This window comes from Diceros bicornis, chromosome 8, assembly GCF_020826845.1.
Source record: "Diceros bicornis minor isolate mBicDic1 chromosome 8, mDicBic1.mat.cur, whole genome shotgun sequence".
Taxonomy (NCBI): domain Eukaryota; kingdom Metazoa; phylum Chordata; class Mammalia; order Perissodactyla; family Rhinocerotidae; genus Diceros; species Diceros bicornis.
This window is the reverse complement of record NC_080747.1, coordinates 85,406,765-85,423,430: the sequence shown is the minus strand read 5'-3', so window position 1 is coordinate 85,423,430 and position 16,666 is coordinate 85,406,765. Positions and strand designations below refer to the sequence as shown.

The 16,666-nt window shown below is 39.4% G+C and overlaps 1 protein-coding gene across 1 annotated transcript in view; it reads left to right on the top strand.

Moving 5' to 3' along the window:
* Window positions 1-12,987, top strand: part of SLC9B2 (solute carrier family 9 member B2) — a 32,929-nt gene extending 19,942 nt beyond the window's left edge. Inside the window, 4 exon segments of the mRNA XM_058546354.1 lie at window positions 5,293-5,314; window positions 5,317-5,400; window positions 9,408-9,544; window positions 12,665-12,987. Of these exon segments, the coding sequence (XP_058402337.1) occupies window positions 5,293-5,314; window positions 5,317-5,400; window positions 9,408-9,544; window positions 12,665-12,886 (465 nt within the window). The 3' untranslated portion in view covers window positions 12,887-12,987.
* The last annotated feature ends 3,679 nt before the right edge of the window (window positions 12,988-16,666 follow it).

Sequence of the window (16,666 nt, the reverse complement as noted above, 5' to 3'; positions counted from 1 at the left end):
CTTTTTTAAACCATTCCCTTATAGCTATATATTTAGATTATTTCCAGACTCTGCTATTTTAAGTTATGCTGAAATCCAATATCATTTCCTTAGGGCAGATTCCTAATGTTAAATTTTTTTTTGTCGAATAATATGAAGATTTTTAGGTTTTGACACGTATTACCAAACAGCTTTCTAGGGTTGTGTCCATTTACTTTTCCACCATAATATGTGAGGTACCTATCACGCTACGGCCTCATCAGCTTAGAGTAGTGCTTATCAAACTTGAGCATCACTTGGAAGTCTTGTCAAATTGGGTTTCTGGACCCCACCCCCCGAATTTCTGATTTAGTTAGACTACAGTGGGGCCTGAGAATGTGCACTTCTGATCAGTTCCCAGGTGTTGCTGATGCTGCTTGCCTGGGGACCACACTTTGTGAAACACTGCCTTAGAATGTGATTGTTTTCAACCTTTAGCCTTACTGATAGTAAAAAGTGGTATCTTGTTTTCTTTTATGCTTCTTTGATTCACACTAAAATTGAACACTTTTTCATATACTTAGCCACTTGTATTTTTTTCTTTTTCTTTGATAGGTTTTTTGTCCATTATCTTCTGAAGTTGAATGTACTAATTATTGATCTGTAAGATACACACACACACATACATGCACACCTATATATATGATATCAGCCCTTTGTGCCCTTTATTGTTCATTTTTAACACACAAATATCTTGTATTTTCACATGGTCAGATCTATCAATCTCTTATTATGACCTTTCCTCAACAGTTTTTTTTCCTTAAAGATCTCTTTCCTAGTGAAATCTTACATGTTATCTCATTTATTCTTTACAGTAACCTTGAGAGGGAGATATTAGGCCCATTTTACAAATGAGGGTGCCAAGGCCTAGAGATAGTAGATAGATTGCCTAAGGCCGCCAAGCTAGTAAGTGGCAGAGCCAGGATGAAAACACACTGTTTGAGTAGACGAAAATGATTTCCTAAAGAAAGGGAAGAAAATGAATCTTCATTGAATCAGTTATGTGGCAGATACTCTCCATATCTTTTCTAATTTAGTACTCAGGGAAGTTCCTACTTCTGGTGGCACCAAACCAATGAGTCCAGGTTTTGGGGCTGCTTTTCTTCCTTGTTCCATAGTATCATGCAGGGTCTGAGCACTCAGACTGCCTGGGTTAATCTCAGCCCACAGCTTAGTAGCTGTGTGACCAAATACAAGGTATCTACCTACTCAGTCTTCGATTTCCGTGTCTCTAAACTGGGGAATGATAATAGCAACAACTTCATAGAGTGGAGGATTGAGTGAAATAACCATATAAAGCAAAGTGCTCAGTCAGAATACGCTAATTATTTTTATAACTACCTCCAGAGCAGCACAACATAATAAAAAAAAGCATAAAATTTAATATATGGAAATTGAGATTCCAATCCCAGAGATTCTACTGTCTAGATGTGTAATCCCAAGCAAGTCACTTACCTTCTCTAATACTCAGTTTCCTCAACTGTAAACTGAAGAAAATACTAATATCTAAAGAATTATTGTGACTATTATGTAGGAAAATGGAAATGAAACTTGTAAACTCAGTGCTATAGCAATATTGTTTTTGAGTTATGCTTTGAAAAGCCAAAATATTTTATAAAAGTTTTTCGTGCCTGTAGTTTTCTAACATTATTTCATACATTTCTGCTTGGTTTTCCTTATAATCTTGCCATTATTGTATTCAAATGCACTCTCCTTTTCTTTTTAATACTTTTTCATCTATATTTTTCATCTATTTTCAAATCCAGTGCTTCTGACGACCTTTATAGTTTCGAGATGTTTTTCTTGATATATTTTGGATCTTCTGAATCTTGAAATGTTAAATACCTTCTAAGTAGGTATTTAACTCGTGATGAAATCTCCATTTCTCTTAACTTTCTCCTTTTGTCTATCCTGAAAAGTGATTTATATTTTTAAAGATTCTTACTAATGGTGCATACAGATGTGTAAAGTGGCCTTAACTTTCAATGGACAATACAGTCTTCATTCCCCTGGGCTCATATCTTCTTTTATATTTAGCATATTTGATGACTCCATTTTCTTTATAAACAAGTTCATTTTAGTTTTGAAGTTATGAAAAAGCTACAAGAGGATACATTGTGGCTCTTCTCCCATTTTTAAGTTTTACAATATATAAGCCCATGTCTGATGTTTAACTAGTCTAAATTGTTACAATAAAAATCCAAATCATGGCCTTTGTCTAAGTTTAGAAATAAAAATAATTTGATAGAGAAAACTCTTTAGGCCTCTGCTTTCATTGGAATTCTGAGTACATGAAATATTTTTGAGGACTTCCCTTAAACAATGAGTCATGGCAACAATAGGCTAAGTAACGTAAAATTAATAGAGTTGATTTTTGTTCTTTACAACTATGGGTATCAACTAAAGTCTGATCTTTAGCTATGATATCCTCTAAAAACTAAAGTAAAAATTAAAATTTAAAGATATTTACCTGGCCCCAGTTTTGGCAGACTAGTCATTGTCATTAAATGATAAAGGTCCTTGGATGTTATCAATGATAAACTGCTCATTTTACAGATGAGAAAAATGAGGTGCTGAGAGGCAAGTGGCTTGCAGTTAGTGGGTGGCAGAATTTGAACCTAAGTCATTATCTGATTCTTTATGATGTGAAAACATAACTTCTTAATGATATAGGAATAGAACTATATAAATAAATCAACCAATCCCCTCCTATATGCTGTCTTTAAACATTTATAATCTAAGAGGAAATAGAATCTTCACCCTAATGAACATACCAGAAATAATAAAAATGAATAAAATAGAGAAACAATGTAATCCTTCTTTGTCAAACTGCTGAATATATACATGGAAGTGCAGATCCTTAAAGATGTGTAAAAATGTTTTAAAAATGTAAGAAAAGAAGTGTAACAATGTTCAAAAATATAAATTCTTATTAGTCGATTGAAAAAAATCTGTTAAATGTAAATTCTTAGACACTATAATGGGTACTGCTAAACTGCCCTCCTAAAAAACCATTATCAGTTTGCTCTCCTACCAATTACTGAATTTCCTTACAATCCTACAAATACTTGACCTTATTAAAACTTCTTAGTGTTTTTTCCAGTGTGATGCCTCCCCCCAAATATGATATATCATTTTAATTTGTGTTTCTCTGATTACTGAGTTTTAGTATCTTATTTTTTTGGCCATTTGTGTTTCTTCTTCTACAAACTACTTGTGTAGGGCCGGCCCCATGGCTTAGCGGTTAAGTGCGCACGCTCCGCTGCTGGCGGCCCGGGTTCGGATCCCGGGCGCGCACCGATGTACCGCTTCTCCGGCCATGCTGAGGCCGCGTCCCGCATATGGCAACTGGAAGGATGTGCAGCTATGACATACAACTATCTACTGGGGCTTTGGGGAGAAAAAGGAGGAGGATTGGCCATGGATGTTCGCTCAGAGCTGGTCTTCCTCAGCAAAAAGAGGAGGATTAGCATGGATGTTAGCTCAGGGCTGATCTTCCTCACAAAAAAAAAAAAATCTACTTGTGCATATGTATTGTCCATTTTTTCTATTAGATTCTGTCTTTTTCTTATTGATCGGCTCTTGCTCCATATTCTGTTACACATAGTACAGATATTTTCTGCTGGTTTGTCACCTATCTTTTTTGTTTTTATGGTTTCTTTTGCCATAAAAGATTTTAGTTTTAACTATAGTCAACTGTGTCAATCTTTTCCTAGGTTTTTTGTATTATGCATTGTAAAGTTAGTACTTATATCAGTTAGGGTTTTATAAGGAAAGAGAAATCATATAGTAACTGGAATAGGGAAAGTTTATTATTAACCATACCGAGGCTCAGGTAACAAGGGATTGTCTTGTAAGATATAAAGAGACCCATAAAGAATTTATGAATAGCAGCTATAAACCCCTAGGGCTGAGATAGAACATCCCCTTCCACCTCCCCACCCCACATACTCCCAACCCCAGGGCTGAGAATCCAGACCTTGTTAGAGCCTTGGTTCACTAGATGGCAGAGAAGTTGCCGTGACGCCCTGCCTGCAGAATTTGCTGGAAATCTACCCTACAAACTTGTAACAAATCCACCCTCTAGGGTGCATGGGGAGGTATGTTGCCCAAGGGAGTTGGCTATGAAATCACCCCAGGAGTAGGCTAGGGAAGCTGCTGACCACTGAGTGCTGCTGGCCGCCATGCACTGTAGGAGCCTGGCCCTGGAGCAGCCACCTGAGCTGCAGGAGCCTGGTGCTGAAGGATCCTTCTAGCAGGAGCCACAGGGAAACCAGGAAGAGCACCTCCCTCTTGCAATATCTCTTCAGCGCCCTCTACTGACAAAATTTAATATGGTCCAGCTCGCACAGGAGAAAGGTTTAAAGAGCCCAGCTCCATTTTTTGTTGTGTGTGTGAGGAAGACCGGCCCTGAGCTAACATCCGATACCAATCCTCCTCTTTTTTACTGAGGAAGACTGGCCCTGGGGTAACATCCGTACCCATCTTCCTCCACTTTATATGGGACGCCGCCACAGCATGGCTTAACAAGTGGTGCGTTGGTGCGCGCCCGGGATCCGAACCGGTGAACCCTGGGCTGCTGCAGCAGAGAACATGCACTTAGCCGCTTGTGCCACCGGGCTGGCCCCTCCAGCTCCATTTTTTGCAGAGCAACAATGAAAAAAGGATTTGGAGCCAAGGGGCAATAAGTTAATAACTGGCACAGCACTTCACTATACCTGAATTTTATTTTTGTGCATGATTTGATGTAATCATAAACAGTATTTTTTATAAAGATAAAATAAAATTGGAAACAAGGTCCATCAATAAAGAAATGATTGAATAAATTATGGTACTTCCATATCATAGGTTACTATGCAGCAATAATTAGATGCATATCTAGATATATGTACAAATATTACAAGATCTTTAAATCATGTTGTGGGATGAAAATTAACATAAAGTTTTAAACTGTGAAATAATACTAAGTATTATAATATGTACACACATGCACATCATGTATTCAGAAATAGAAGTCGTCCTGAGATTATAAGACTCTATAATTAACATCCCTTTGCAAACCGACACCAAAGCACCTCGTATAATACCTTAACTGCATTAGAAATATCTTTATGCAATTTTTTTCTGTATTCTAGCTAACTTCTTATTTATAGATGCCACAGAGATAAAGCCTATCTCAGGTCAAATTCACTCAAATTTAAAATTACTAAAATTCTTAGAACTTCTAACTTCACGTAATTAAAATCCATTTGTGTGTATGTGTGTTTCTTTTAGGCAGAGGTTGAAAAAATTATTGCAGTGCCTGGGGCGTCTTCCAGCCCCTTCTCTTTGGACTGATTGGAGCAGAGGTATCTATCGTATCTCTCAGATCAGAAACTGTAGGTAAGAATTTCAAAGTAGTACTTTTGCTGAAATCAACTCTTTTTATATTCAGTTGAAATATCTTTAATAGGTTTATATTCAGTGGCTCCCATTGCCACAATTATATAAAAAGTTAATACTGATCTAAGCCTTTTAAGTAGTTGGTTGGAAAAGAATGTTTGTCAATCTAAGACACTGAATTTGGGGCCTTTAATATTGTTCCTTGTAAAGAAGTGACACTGCTAACTAGTATCAATAAAATGCAGGCCTTAAAATTTTTTTCCAAGGGTAAAAATGTTCATCTAGCCTTATCTTGATCAAGGGCCAGAATTTTAAAGATAACTAGTCAGTTCTATAATATGTATCCATGGAATAGAAATGTTTGTTCATTCATTTATTCATTCATACCTTTGAAAACCATCATATTAAAACTCTTGACTTGTAGTACTGCACTTAAAAATTAATTTGCACACATAAACAGATGGTCCCCAACTGACAATGGTTTGACTTAGGATTTTTCGACTTTACCGTGGTATGAAAGCAATACGCATTCAGTAGAAACCATACTTCGAATTTTGAATTTTGAGCTTTTCCCAGGCTAGCATACGTGGTGCGATGCTCTCTCGAAATGCCGGGCAGCAGCAGCAGCCACAGCTCCCAGTCACCATAAGATCACGAGGGTAAATGGCCGAGAGGCTCAAATCGTTCTGTACCGAGACAGCCATTCTGTTTCTCACTTTCAGTACATATTCAAGAAATTACATGACATATTTAACACTTGATGATCAAATAGGCTTTGTGTTAGATGATTTTGCCCAACTGTAGGCTAATATAAGTGTTCTGAGCACGTTGAAGGGAGGCTAGGCTAAGCTAGGATGTTTGGTAGGTTAGGCGTATTAAATACATTTTTGCCTTGCGATTGGTTTATCAGGATGTAACCCCATCGTACATCGAGGAAGATCTGTACTCATTATTTCCTTCTTTCCTCGCATCACAGTAGTTTTCTCTCCATACTAGGGATTCCATTCCCTGCCACCTCCTTCTAGATCTCACACATAGATTTCCTCCCCTTTTCTCATACATCTTCAGATATCCTTGTCACAGTTTTCTCTTCTTCAGAGTTTAAACAGACTTTAATCTCTCCTATCTTAAAATAATATCCTTCCATTCTGATACATGTGACAACAGGAGGAACCTGGAGGACATTACACTAGGTAAACTAAGCCGGTTACAAATAGACAAATACTGTGTGATTCGACTCATAGGAGGTATCCAGAGTAGTCAAATTCATAAAGACAGAGAGGAAAATGGTGGTTGCTAGGGGTTTGGGCAGGGGAAATGGGGACTTGCTGTTTAATGGGTTTAGAGTTTCAGTTTTGCAAGATGAAAATGTTCTGGAGATGGTTGCAAAAAAATGTGAATGTTTAACTTAATGCTGCTGAACTGTACACTTAAAAATTGTTAAGATGGTAAATTTTATGTGTATTTTACCACAATCAAAATTTAAATAAATATACATACACATATATATATACATATACACAAATACATACACTTTCTCGATTTCAATTCCCCCCTCACCTACCACTCTATCGCTCTCTTCCTTTTTTCAAACCTTTCTGAAGAGGTAACTGTGTCCCCCTTTTCCATTTCAGCTCTCATTCCCTTCCTCAGTACATTTCAGTCCAGCTTCTGCCAATCACACAACCAACCCTGCTCTCACCAAGGTTATATTGCTAAATACACTTAATACTTATGGCTCTTTATTTTACTTGATATCTCAGCAGCATTTGATACTATTGACCTCTTTAAAACACTTTTTACATTGAATTCTGGAACCTCACGTTTTCCGGTGCCCGTTGAGTCCTCCTTCACACTATACAGGGCTTAAACGCTGCTCTTCCTCAAGTTCTTTCCAAAGCCTTCTATGCTCCACACTCTGTACCATTTCCCTGAGCTCTTCTGCACTCAGTGGCTTCGAATATAAACTGTGTAATTCCAAAATCTGTATCTCTAAATCAGTATATCCAATCGCTGATTGGACATCACCACTTGTAAATCCCACAAAACTTCAGACTCAGTGTCTAAAACTTCCTCGTCAGGGCCGGCCCCGTGGCTTAGTGGTTAAGTGCGCGCGCTCTGCTGCTGGCTGCCTGGGTTTGGATCCCGGGCGCGCACCGACGCACCGCTTGTCCCGCCATGGTGAGGCCGCGTCCCACATACAGCAACTAGAAGGATGTGCAGCTATGACATACAACTATCTACTGGGGCTTTGCGGGGAAAAAAATAAATAAATAAAATTATAAAAAAAAAACAAAAACTTCCTCATCATCTTCTCCCCGAACCTTCAATGTTCCCTCCTGGGAATGGTATCATCTCTTTTGTATCTTGTACTTCAAGGCAACAAATACTTTTGAAAATCTACCAATCTGGGAGAAATACCCTCCAACAAAGAGCCACAGAACTTTTCCATAAAGAAACTGTATTGCAGGGGCCGGCCTGGTGGCGCAAGCGGTTAAGTGCGCACGCTCCGCTGCGGCGGCCCGGGGTTCGCTGGTTCGGATCCCAGGCGCGCACCGACGCACTGCTTGGTAAGCCATGCTGTGGCGGCGTCCCATATAAAGTGGAGGAAGATGGGCACAGATGTTAGCCCAGGGCCGTCTTCCTCAGCAAAAAAAGAGGAGGATTGGCAGATGTTAGCTCAGGGCTGATCTCCTCACAAAAAAAAAAAAAAAAAAAAGAAACTGTATTGCAGATTCACAATAGAGCCTCCAGCAATGTCTGTCTGGTGTTTTACCAGCCTTTTGAACTTGAGAAAGTTATTTACCCTTTCTGAACTTCATTTTTTATCAACTGTAAAGTGAGAATAATTACCCCAGGGTTATAAGGATTAAGTAAAGTAATGCATTTAAAGCTTAATACAGAACCTGGCACAGAGTAAGCACTCAACAAATGTTACTTTTTCAAAAATCACCCTATTGCCTAGCAGTCACCTTAAGTAACTCTCAGGTCCAGTAGCCTGCGTTGCCCTAGTCACACTCTCTTATTTTGCAAATCAGAATGAACTTATGTTTATCAGTGAAGGATTCTGCAGGGCTGGATGCGGTAGCTGCACGTGTTGGCCGGGGCCAGTGGGCAGTCAGTGTGCACACCAGCATGGTGAGCAGAGTAGACTGCCAGTGTTTGTTCTGCTTGGTCAGTGCCCAGCCAGCTCTGTTCTGATTGCCTGATTGCCTCCAAACTGGCTGATAAATACTTTGACTATCACCTCTGGTCTTATGCTCTGCAAAGAATTCTCAACCACTTTGATGAAAATATTAATTTTTTCCTCTTCCATGCCCTCTTAGTAGTATGTTTATACTGCATTTACCTTATAGTATATTAATTAGTTATTTATGTTTCTGTTTTCCTCTGACTTTGAAGTTCATGGACGCAAAGTCTGTACCTTATACATTTTTGTATACCAGTACCTAGTCCAAATCCTGTTATGCATAGTTATCATTTAATAAATTCTTGTTAAATGAACACATGGAAGAAAGTGTGGTTCTTACTATAAAGCATAAGAGAAATAACATTCAAATTTCCTTTATAGAAATTCAAATATGTTTAATTAATTTCTGATTTTAATCTAGGGCAAATACTTTCGTTTAAATGAATGGTCTGATTGATCCTTAATGTTGATGTTTTGATAAATTATGCGTGATCATTTTTGTCTTTTTAATTTTTTTAGATTATTTCTGTTGATAGAATTTTGAATCAATAATCATGAGATTCCATTTCTTCCCCAGTATTCCATTATGTCTTTTTTTTTTTTTCTTTTTCCCCCCAAAGCCCCAGTAGATAGTTGTATGTCATAGCTGCACATCCTTCTAGTTGCTGTATGTGGGACGCGGCCAGGCCAGAGAAGCAGTGCGTCGGTGTGCACCCGGGATCCGAACCCAGGCCACCGGCAGCGGAGCGCGTGCACTTAACCGCTAAGACACGGAGCCGGCCCACCATTATGTCTTAAAATTGAGTATTTCTTACAGGCCTTTGTGTTGCCACCCTGGGCATTGCAGTATTGATACAAATTTTGGCTACATTTCTGATGGTGTGTTTTGCTGGTTTTAACGTAAAGGAAAAGATATTTATTTCTTTTGCATGGCTTCCAAAAGCCACAGTCCACGTAATGATGGATCTTAATTCCTATTTCAATGTGATCCCTTAAAATTTGGAATAAGAGGGCTTGTTCAAATTTGGTGAATATAAGTAATTGAAGTTTGATTTATGAAAAGAATTTATACTAATCTACTCTTTAAAAGTTTTATTTTGAATATAGTGATTCCTTAAATATGATGGCTCATTTAAATTTCTTTAGATCACCAGGGTACAACTAAAAATCCAATAAATCCCTACACTACTAGAAAGCAGTAGTAGCAGGAGGGAAGAGTTTGAATTTCTGTTAGTCACAGCTCTCTAAATGACCCAGAGAGAGAGTTATTAACTCTTTTCATTTTGATGTCTTCTAAGAAGAGAGTAAAACAGACATAGCATGGCCCATCTTAGTATCTGGAAATACTTCAGTGTCAATATGATTGATGATCAGTTATGCTTGACCACAGTCTTTATATATAACGGAGAAAGATTTATTGAAAAACAACTCAGAAAATGCTTTATTGATTTCCTAGATTAGTAGTTAATATTAAATTTTACTCACATGTCTCTCAATCACATGACCTAAATCTGTGCACCAATGGACAAGGCACTCATGGGTGCTTGGAGTTACCAACCAGGTATACCGTAGAGCACCTGTAATTGTTAATTCAGTTAGAACTGGATAGATTATCATTTGTTGTAAATACCCCGATCGTGTTGTATATTTTCAGGCTAATTATAGCAAATGAGATTTAACTGTTCCATCCTTGATTATTTTGCAATTATTTAAATATGTGAATTTCTAGTTCATGAAATGAAAATCAGATGTTTTTAATTTAGGAGGCTTTGAGGGATGTGTATGCTCTGTAACTATATGCCAGATTTGGTGTGGCTAGGGGCTTGGGCATTATCCCAGAGAAGTTTTGTTTTCCATCAGACTTTGAGAGATGTCTGGGACATAATGGCTAAGAATACTGTGAGGTTAACATGGTGCAATAAGTGGGCTAGTTTCGCCCTCACAGTGTCTCTAGCTTCTACACTACCTCTGGTAACTTTACTAGGTAAATATCAAAATAATTATTCTAATAGTTTTGGTATGAAAGATTTGTTTCTAAAGGTTAAAATTTGAAAGATGGCACTTTCCTGCTATCAAAGCAAATTTAAAATGAGAAATTATCTAGGATGTGTTGAATAATGTATGTTCTGTGAAGCAAGTATTGTATAGAATTTTCTTTTTTCTTTTGCCACTGTGTAAGAAACAAGACTTTATTTTTTATTTTACTTCTTTTTTTTTTTCCTTTGGTGATGAAGATTGTCCCTGAGCTAATATCTGTGCCAGTCTTCCCCTATTTTGTATATGCGACACCTGCCACAGCATGGCTTGATGAGCGGTGCATAGGTCTTTGCCAAGGATACAAACCTGCAAACCCTGGGCCGCCAAAGCAGAGCACACAAACTTAACCACTACACCACCAGGCAAGCCCAAAACAAGACTTTATTATATATATTTTTCCATATTAGTTTTCTTCAAATTTTTTTGTCCATGACCTACTATAAGAAATATATTTTAAATCACAACTCAGTATACATACAAACCCCAAAACATACACACACACACATTACGCACACAACAGAGAACTGAAAGAGAAATATACATTATAATGTGTGCAGTTCTTGCCAAGAAATCATGAAATGTTGAATTACTTATGCTACAAGGTAACCTGCAATAACAAGCAGCCCTCGAATACAGGGACTAAAGGAGATAGATATTTATTTCTCTCCCACCAACAGTCCAGCGTGGGCATTCCAGAGTTGGTAGGGTGACGCTATCCTCAGCATTTGCCTTCCATCCATGAGTCCAACTTTCACCATTTCTCATTCAGGGGGAAGGAGAAAAAGAATGACATATAAATGTCTATTTCTCTTGAGGGAACAGTCTACAACTATCATTTATCACTTCCACTCACCTCTCAGTGGCCAGAACTTAGAAACGTAGCTTCATCTAGTTGCAAAGAAGGCTAAAAAAAAGGTCTCTGTTTGGACAGCAATGTGACCAGCTAAAACTCAGGAGTTCTAAATATAGAAGGGAAAAGGGGCATTCAGATATTTGTGGGCAATTAGTAGTCTCTGCCATTGTGTCTCATCCACACTGACATTCTCTCTTCTGTTTCATTGTCCTAGAGGCCAACATTGCTGTGTTCTGTGGAATAAAGGAATAACCAGATTGATTAATATATTATTTTCCCATCTGCACTGAGAATATTGCATTTTGTCTTTAAAGGAAAATGCAAGTTTTCATAATACTTCCCAGTAGATAAATTTTAAATAAAACATTTCACCAAGACCTAACGCAAAGAGTTGACCAAATACCTAATAAGTCAACTTTAAGTTTTGAAGGTGCCTACCACTTTCAAGTTTCTTGATGTTTAACAATTAGGTTAGGCTTTAAAGCAATACCTATTCTTATGCTTGTGGGTGTGTGTGTGTGTGTGTGTGTGTGTGTGTGTGTGTGAGTGAGGAGGACTAGCCCTGAGCTAACATCCACTGCCAATCCTCCTCTTTTTTGCTGAGGAAGATTGGCCCTGGGCCAACATCCATGCCCATCTTCCTCTACTTTATATGGGACGCCACCACAGCATGGCTTGACAAGTGGTGCGTCGGTGCGCACCCGGGATCCAAACCTGCGAACCCTGGGCTGCCGCAGCAAAGTGCCCACACTTAAACCGCTGCACCACCCAGCCAGCCCCTACATTTTTTCATCTTGTTCTTTCTTAATTCCAAATTCCTAAAGATAAAAGAATGAGATGACCAATAACTTTCTTTTACTCATGAGGAATTTAGTATGCAGAATCATGTTATAGTTAAATATATCATGAGGCTGTATTTTCTTTCTGTTTTGAAATATATTTGCCTGATATTTTTGTAACACTGCCTTCTGCAACTAGTTACATATGAATCACCATTCCTTCCCCATGCAAGGGCAGGAGAATTTTCAGAATATCAAAACCAACTGCAGTATACTTTGAAAGAAAGAAATGTATTAGTTAAGCAAAAAAACAAGCAATTTGTTTTTGCAAATGATAAAATAATTCACCTTTTTTCTATGTGCTTGTCTTATCATGTGTCCAACTTCACCATTAAACTTTCATAGGCTGCAATAGGATCTGTGGCTTTGGACACAGGGAGGTCACATGGAGAGAAACAGTTAGAAGAATACGGAATGGATGTGTTGCCAGTGGCATTTTTGTCCATCCTCATCACAGCCCCAGTTGGAAGTCTCCTCATTGGTTGGCTGGGCCCCAGACTTCTCCAGAAAGCTGAACATCAAAAGAACGATGAAGAAGTTCAAGGAGAGACTTCTGAACAAGTTTAGACGTGAAAAGAGAGAATGCTGAATATAATGATTAGAAAGCTACTACCAGAGGCTACTTTTATTAAGATGGATATTGAAATATTTAACATTTAAGCTTAAAATGCAACAGAACCAAAAGTGTGGCTATTTCTTTAAACAGCATTTTTAGCCATTACCCTTTCCATTTCTTTTTTTTTTTAATTTTATTTATTTATTTTTTTTCCCCAAAGCCCCGGTAGGTAGTTGTATGTCATAGCTGCACATCCTTCTAGTTGCTGTATGTGGGACGCGGCCTCAGCATGGCCGGAGAAGCGGTGTGTCAGTGCACGCCCGGGATCCGAACCCCGGGCTGCCAGCAGTGGAGCGCGTGCACTTAACCACTAAGCCACGGGGCCGGCCCACCCTTTCCATTTCTATCTATCTTTTTTTTCTCTCCAAATACTCCATCATATATCTTAATCTGTATGGGGACCACATACACTTTAATGTACTACCACAACTTAAATTAACATGGGAAAGACCAAGTTTGCTGTCCTGTTCTGGTAGCCAACAGCTCACTCTAAGTTACTGTTACTGTCACAGTTTTATGATGCGTGGAGGCTAGGTGTAGCCTCTCAGGCCTTGAATTGTTTTTGGCTCCTCTTTTCTCTTTTGTTTTTAAATACCATAATGTAATCTCTTACCAGTTTCTACCCTCACTTTCCCTGCTAATCTGCCTCTTCTCCATTTCTACCCCTCTTACTACCTTTCTGTGAGTTATTGTAACTGATTGGTCCCACCAGAATTTTTAAGTACATAGAGTATCTCTCTTGGATCTTCCTCTTGCACCTATCTGAATGACAAAAGCCCTTATCCTGTCTCCTAGCTGGCTCCACAGAGTCCCCCATTTCAGCGGCCCCTCTGAGTTTGCCTCCCACTAAGGAGTGCCCTGGTCCAGCCCTTTCTTGGTTGTTTCTTGTGACCCACATCTTCAGGCTCTTCCTGTTCTCTAGGTGAGATAGGGCCAATTTTCAAATCTATACAACTCTCACGAATATCATATTAATCCAGGTAAGTTAAGCTGCTATAATGAAGAAACAAAAAAATAGGGTACTTAAAAGAAAATAGAAATTTATTTCCCTCTCATGAAACTGGCTGCCTGGTTGATGCTGACGGGGTTACTCTGCTGATGAGGTCTACTCAGAGACCCGTGTCCTTCTGTCTTGAGGCTCCGCCATTCCCTAGCTTAGTACACAGGTTAAAGGTGGATCTCTCCCATGTCTCCTTTCTAGCCTTCAGGAAGAAGGAAAAAAGAAGGCAAGCAATTTATTTTCAAGGAAGTGACGAGGAAGTTGGACATGTCCGAATGTCTCCCACATTCTATCGGTGATGACCGCACCCAGCTGTGAGGAGGCTGAGAAGTCTTGTCTCTCAATATGCATTAGTCATATTCCTAGGAGGACAGAAAAATTAGATTTGGGAGTCAGAGGTACCATTGAGCTGGGCGTTACTGATACCGGCTCAACACAAGGTTGACATAAGGGAAGCCATATTGTAGAAAAGAAACCCTATTGTAACTTTGAACAACCTCTGATTAATTAACCCAGACATGCTCTGTGGATTTTATGGCCCCTCCTAGCTGTTATAAATTGATAACTTTGTTCTCTTGAGTTCTTTAGGAATGTGATGACCCCCGGGCAGAAAGTCTATGCTGATAGCCATCATCAATGACAACTGAAAGATCAGGGTATAGGGCGTTGCTCTGGTCTCTGATGCATATCCAGTAAAACAAAAGACTGTCGGGAACTAAGACAAGATATCTGCTCCCATCTGGAGGTCAAATAGATGCCCCCACCCAGAGAGTAGATGTCTGCCTCCACCCGGAGATCAGATGGATGCCCCCACCCTGAGACCAGATGCCTCTCCCACCCTGAGACCAGCCCCCTATATAACTGGCCTGTAGTCTTTGTTCTGTAAGACAATTCTTTCAGACGTTAGTTGGCCATCTTCCCCCTTGCTAGCAAGCTGTAATAAACTGCCCTTTCTCTGCCACCATCTTTCCTCTTGATGAGTGGCTTTTGTCTCTCGGTGAGCAGATCGTGCTCTTTGTGCGGTAACATTACCGTCACTTATAGCATATTCTTGCATGTTAACAGGGCTTTCTAAAGATAGTGCCTTTAACCAAAAGACTGACTTCTGTGGCAGGAGTTTCAGACATTGTGACATGCCAGCAGAGAATATATTAGAAGAGAGGCTTATCTTCATAGGTCATGCTTTATCCCACTTATTCAACAGACCGTCTCTGCTTTTGTGTATCACCCATGAGTTTCTGTTTACTCTAGGTCAACTGCTGCCTAGTTGCTAGAATAGTCATGTTCAAATACAGTTTACAGCCCTTATCATGTTGTATACCTGAAGCATTTATTACTTATTTGTCACTTCCCATCTAAACTCTTTAACCTAGAATTCAGAGTTCAATCTAATCTTGAAGTAGATATTAAATATGTATTAAATGTATGGATTAGAATATTCTGATCCCACCAAGCTGATCTGCATAAAGCCTGTCCACTCCTCTCCTGTCATTAGAGTACCATTCTAGCCCCTTCCACCATGACTTTCACCTCTGTTCAAAACTAGCTTAATTTTTATTAAGCTAACATAATATGAAGCCTTAACAGGCTTCATTTTATGGCAGCCTGACTCTGATTACTCTGTGGTACTGTATTCCCTTAGTGTTTATGTTCACAATTTGGACTGGATTAATTTATATCAAAGTTCAGATGGATCTTTCAAACTGAACCTCATTGGTTAGGTGCACCTTGGTGGTAGCACCATAAACTTAATGCTCATCTGGTCCTCTACTTTCACAGGCTCTGAAACTAGATTCATTCGACAAATACTTACTGAAAGCCTTTGGTGACCCAGGCACATTATTAAGACTAATATTGTTCCTATCCTTAAGGATTTGGCAGTCTGATAGAGAGATAGACAATTAAACAAAAGCTTGAAAAGTGGTGTGATAAGTGCTATGATGCAGGAAGTACAGGAGTGCTAGGGAGCTCATAGCAGGAGCCCCCCACTAATCAGGGGTGGGGTGCAGTTTAGGCACAGCTTCCAGAGAGAGCAGGACCTCAGCTGGGACATGGGGGATGATTAGGACTTAGACGGCACAGGGCACATGAGGCCGAAGGCTGCACAGTGAGTGCTGGTCTCCGTGCTCACCGGTAGTTTTTCTCTAAGTACCAGGCTGTGAATACTTATTAACATACAAAATACAGTTACTATAAGTAAATGAGAATGTGATTATAAATATTCAAGGTCCCAAAGAAGAATTAGAAACGGAAATTCAGCATGTAGAAATAGTTGAAGAGCCCAGGAAGCCCCTGCCAATAGCCCATTCCATTTTGCCAAGCACGCAGCAAGTTCTCTCCTCCCTCTCCTCGGTGGACAGCCACCATCTGAATCTCAGTGACTCTCTGTCAGTATTGGCCTCTGCAGGGCTCACTGTGTGAAGTCTCGGGTTTGTCACCACATCGTGAGTCACAGCTCTTCACTTATTTGGTGAACTCAGAGATAACTTTGGATACAGAGTGTTGACTTGGACCAACCAGACTTACCCCACCCCAACCACAGACAGAAACGATTACTCTAACCTCTGGGTGCCGGAAAGAAGGGTGTATGTGCCCTGTATGTACTTCCATCAGAGCACTTATAACCCTTTTTTCAGTTTGTTTACATGTTTGTCTCCTATTAAATCAGCCCCTTAGAGGTGGGAGCCTTGTCTTGGTCATCTTTGAATCCTCAGCACTTTGCACAGGGCAT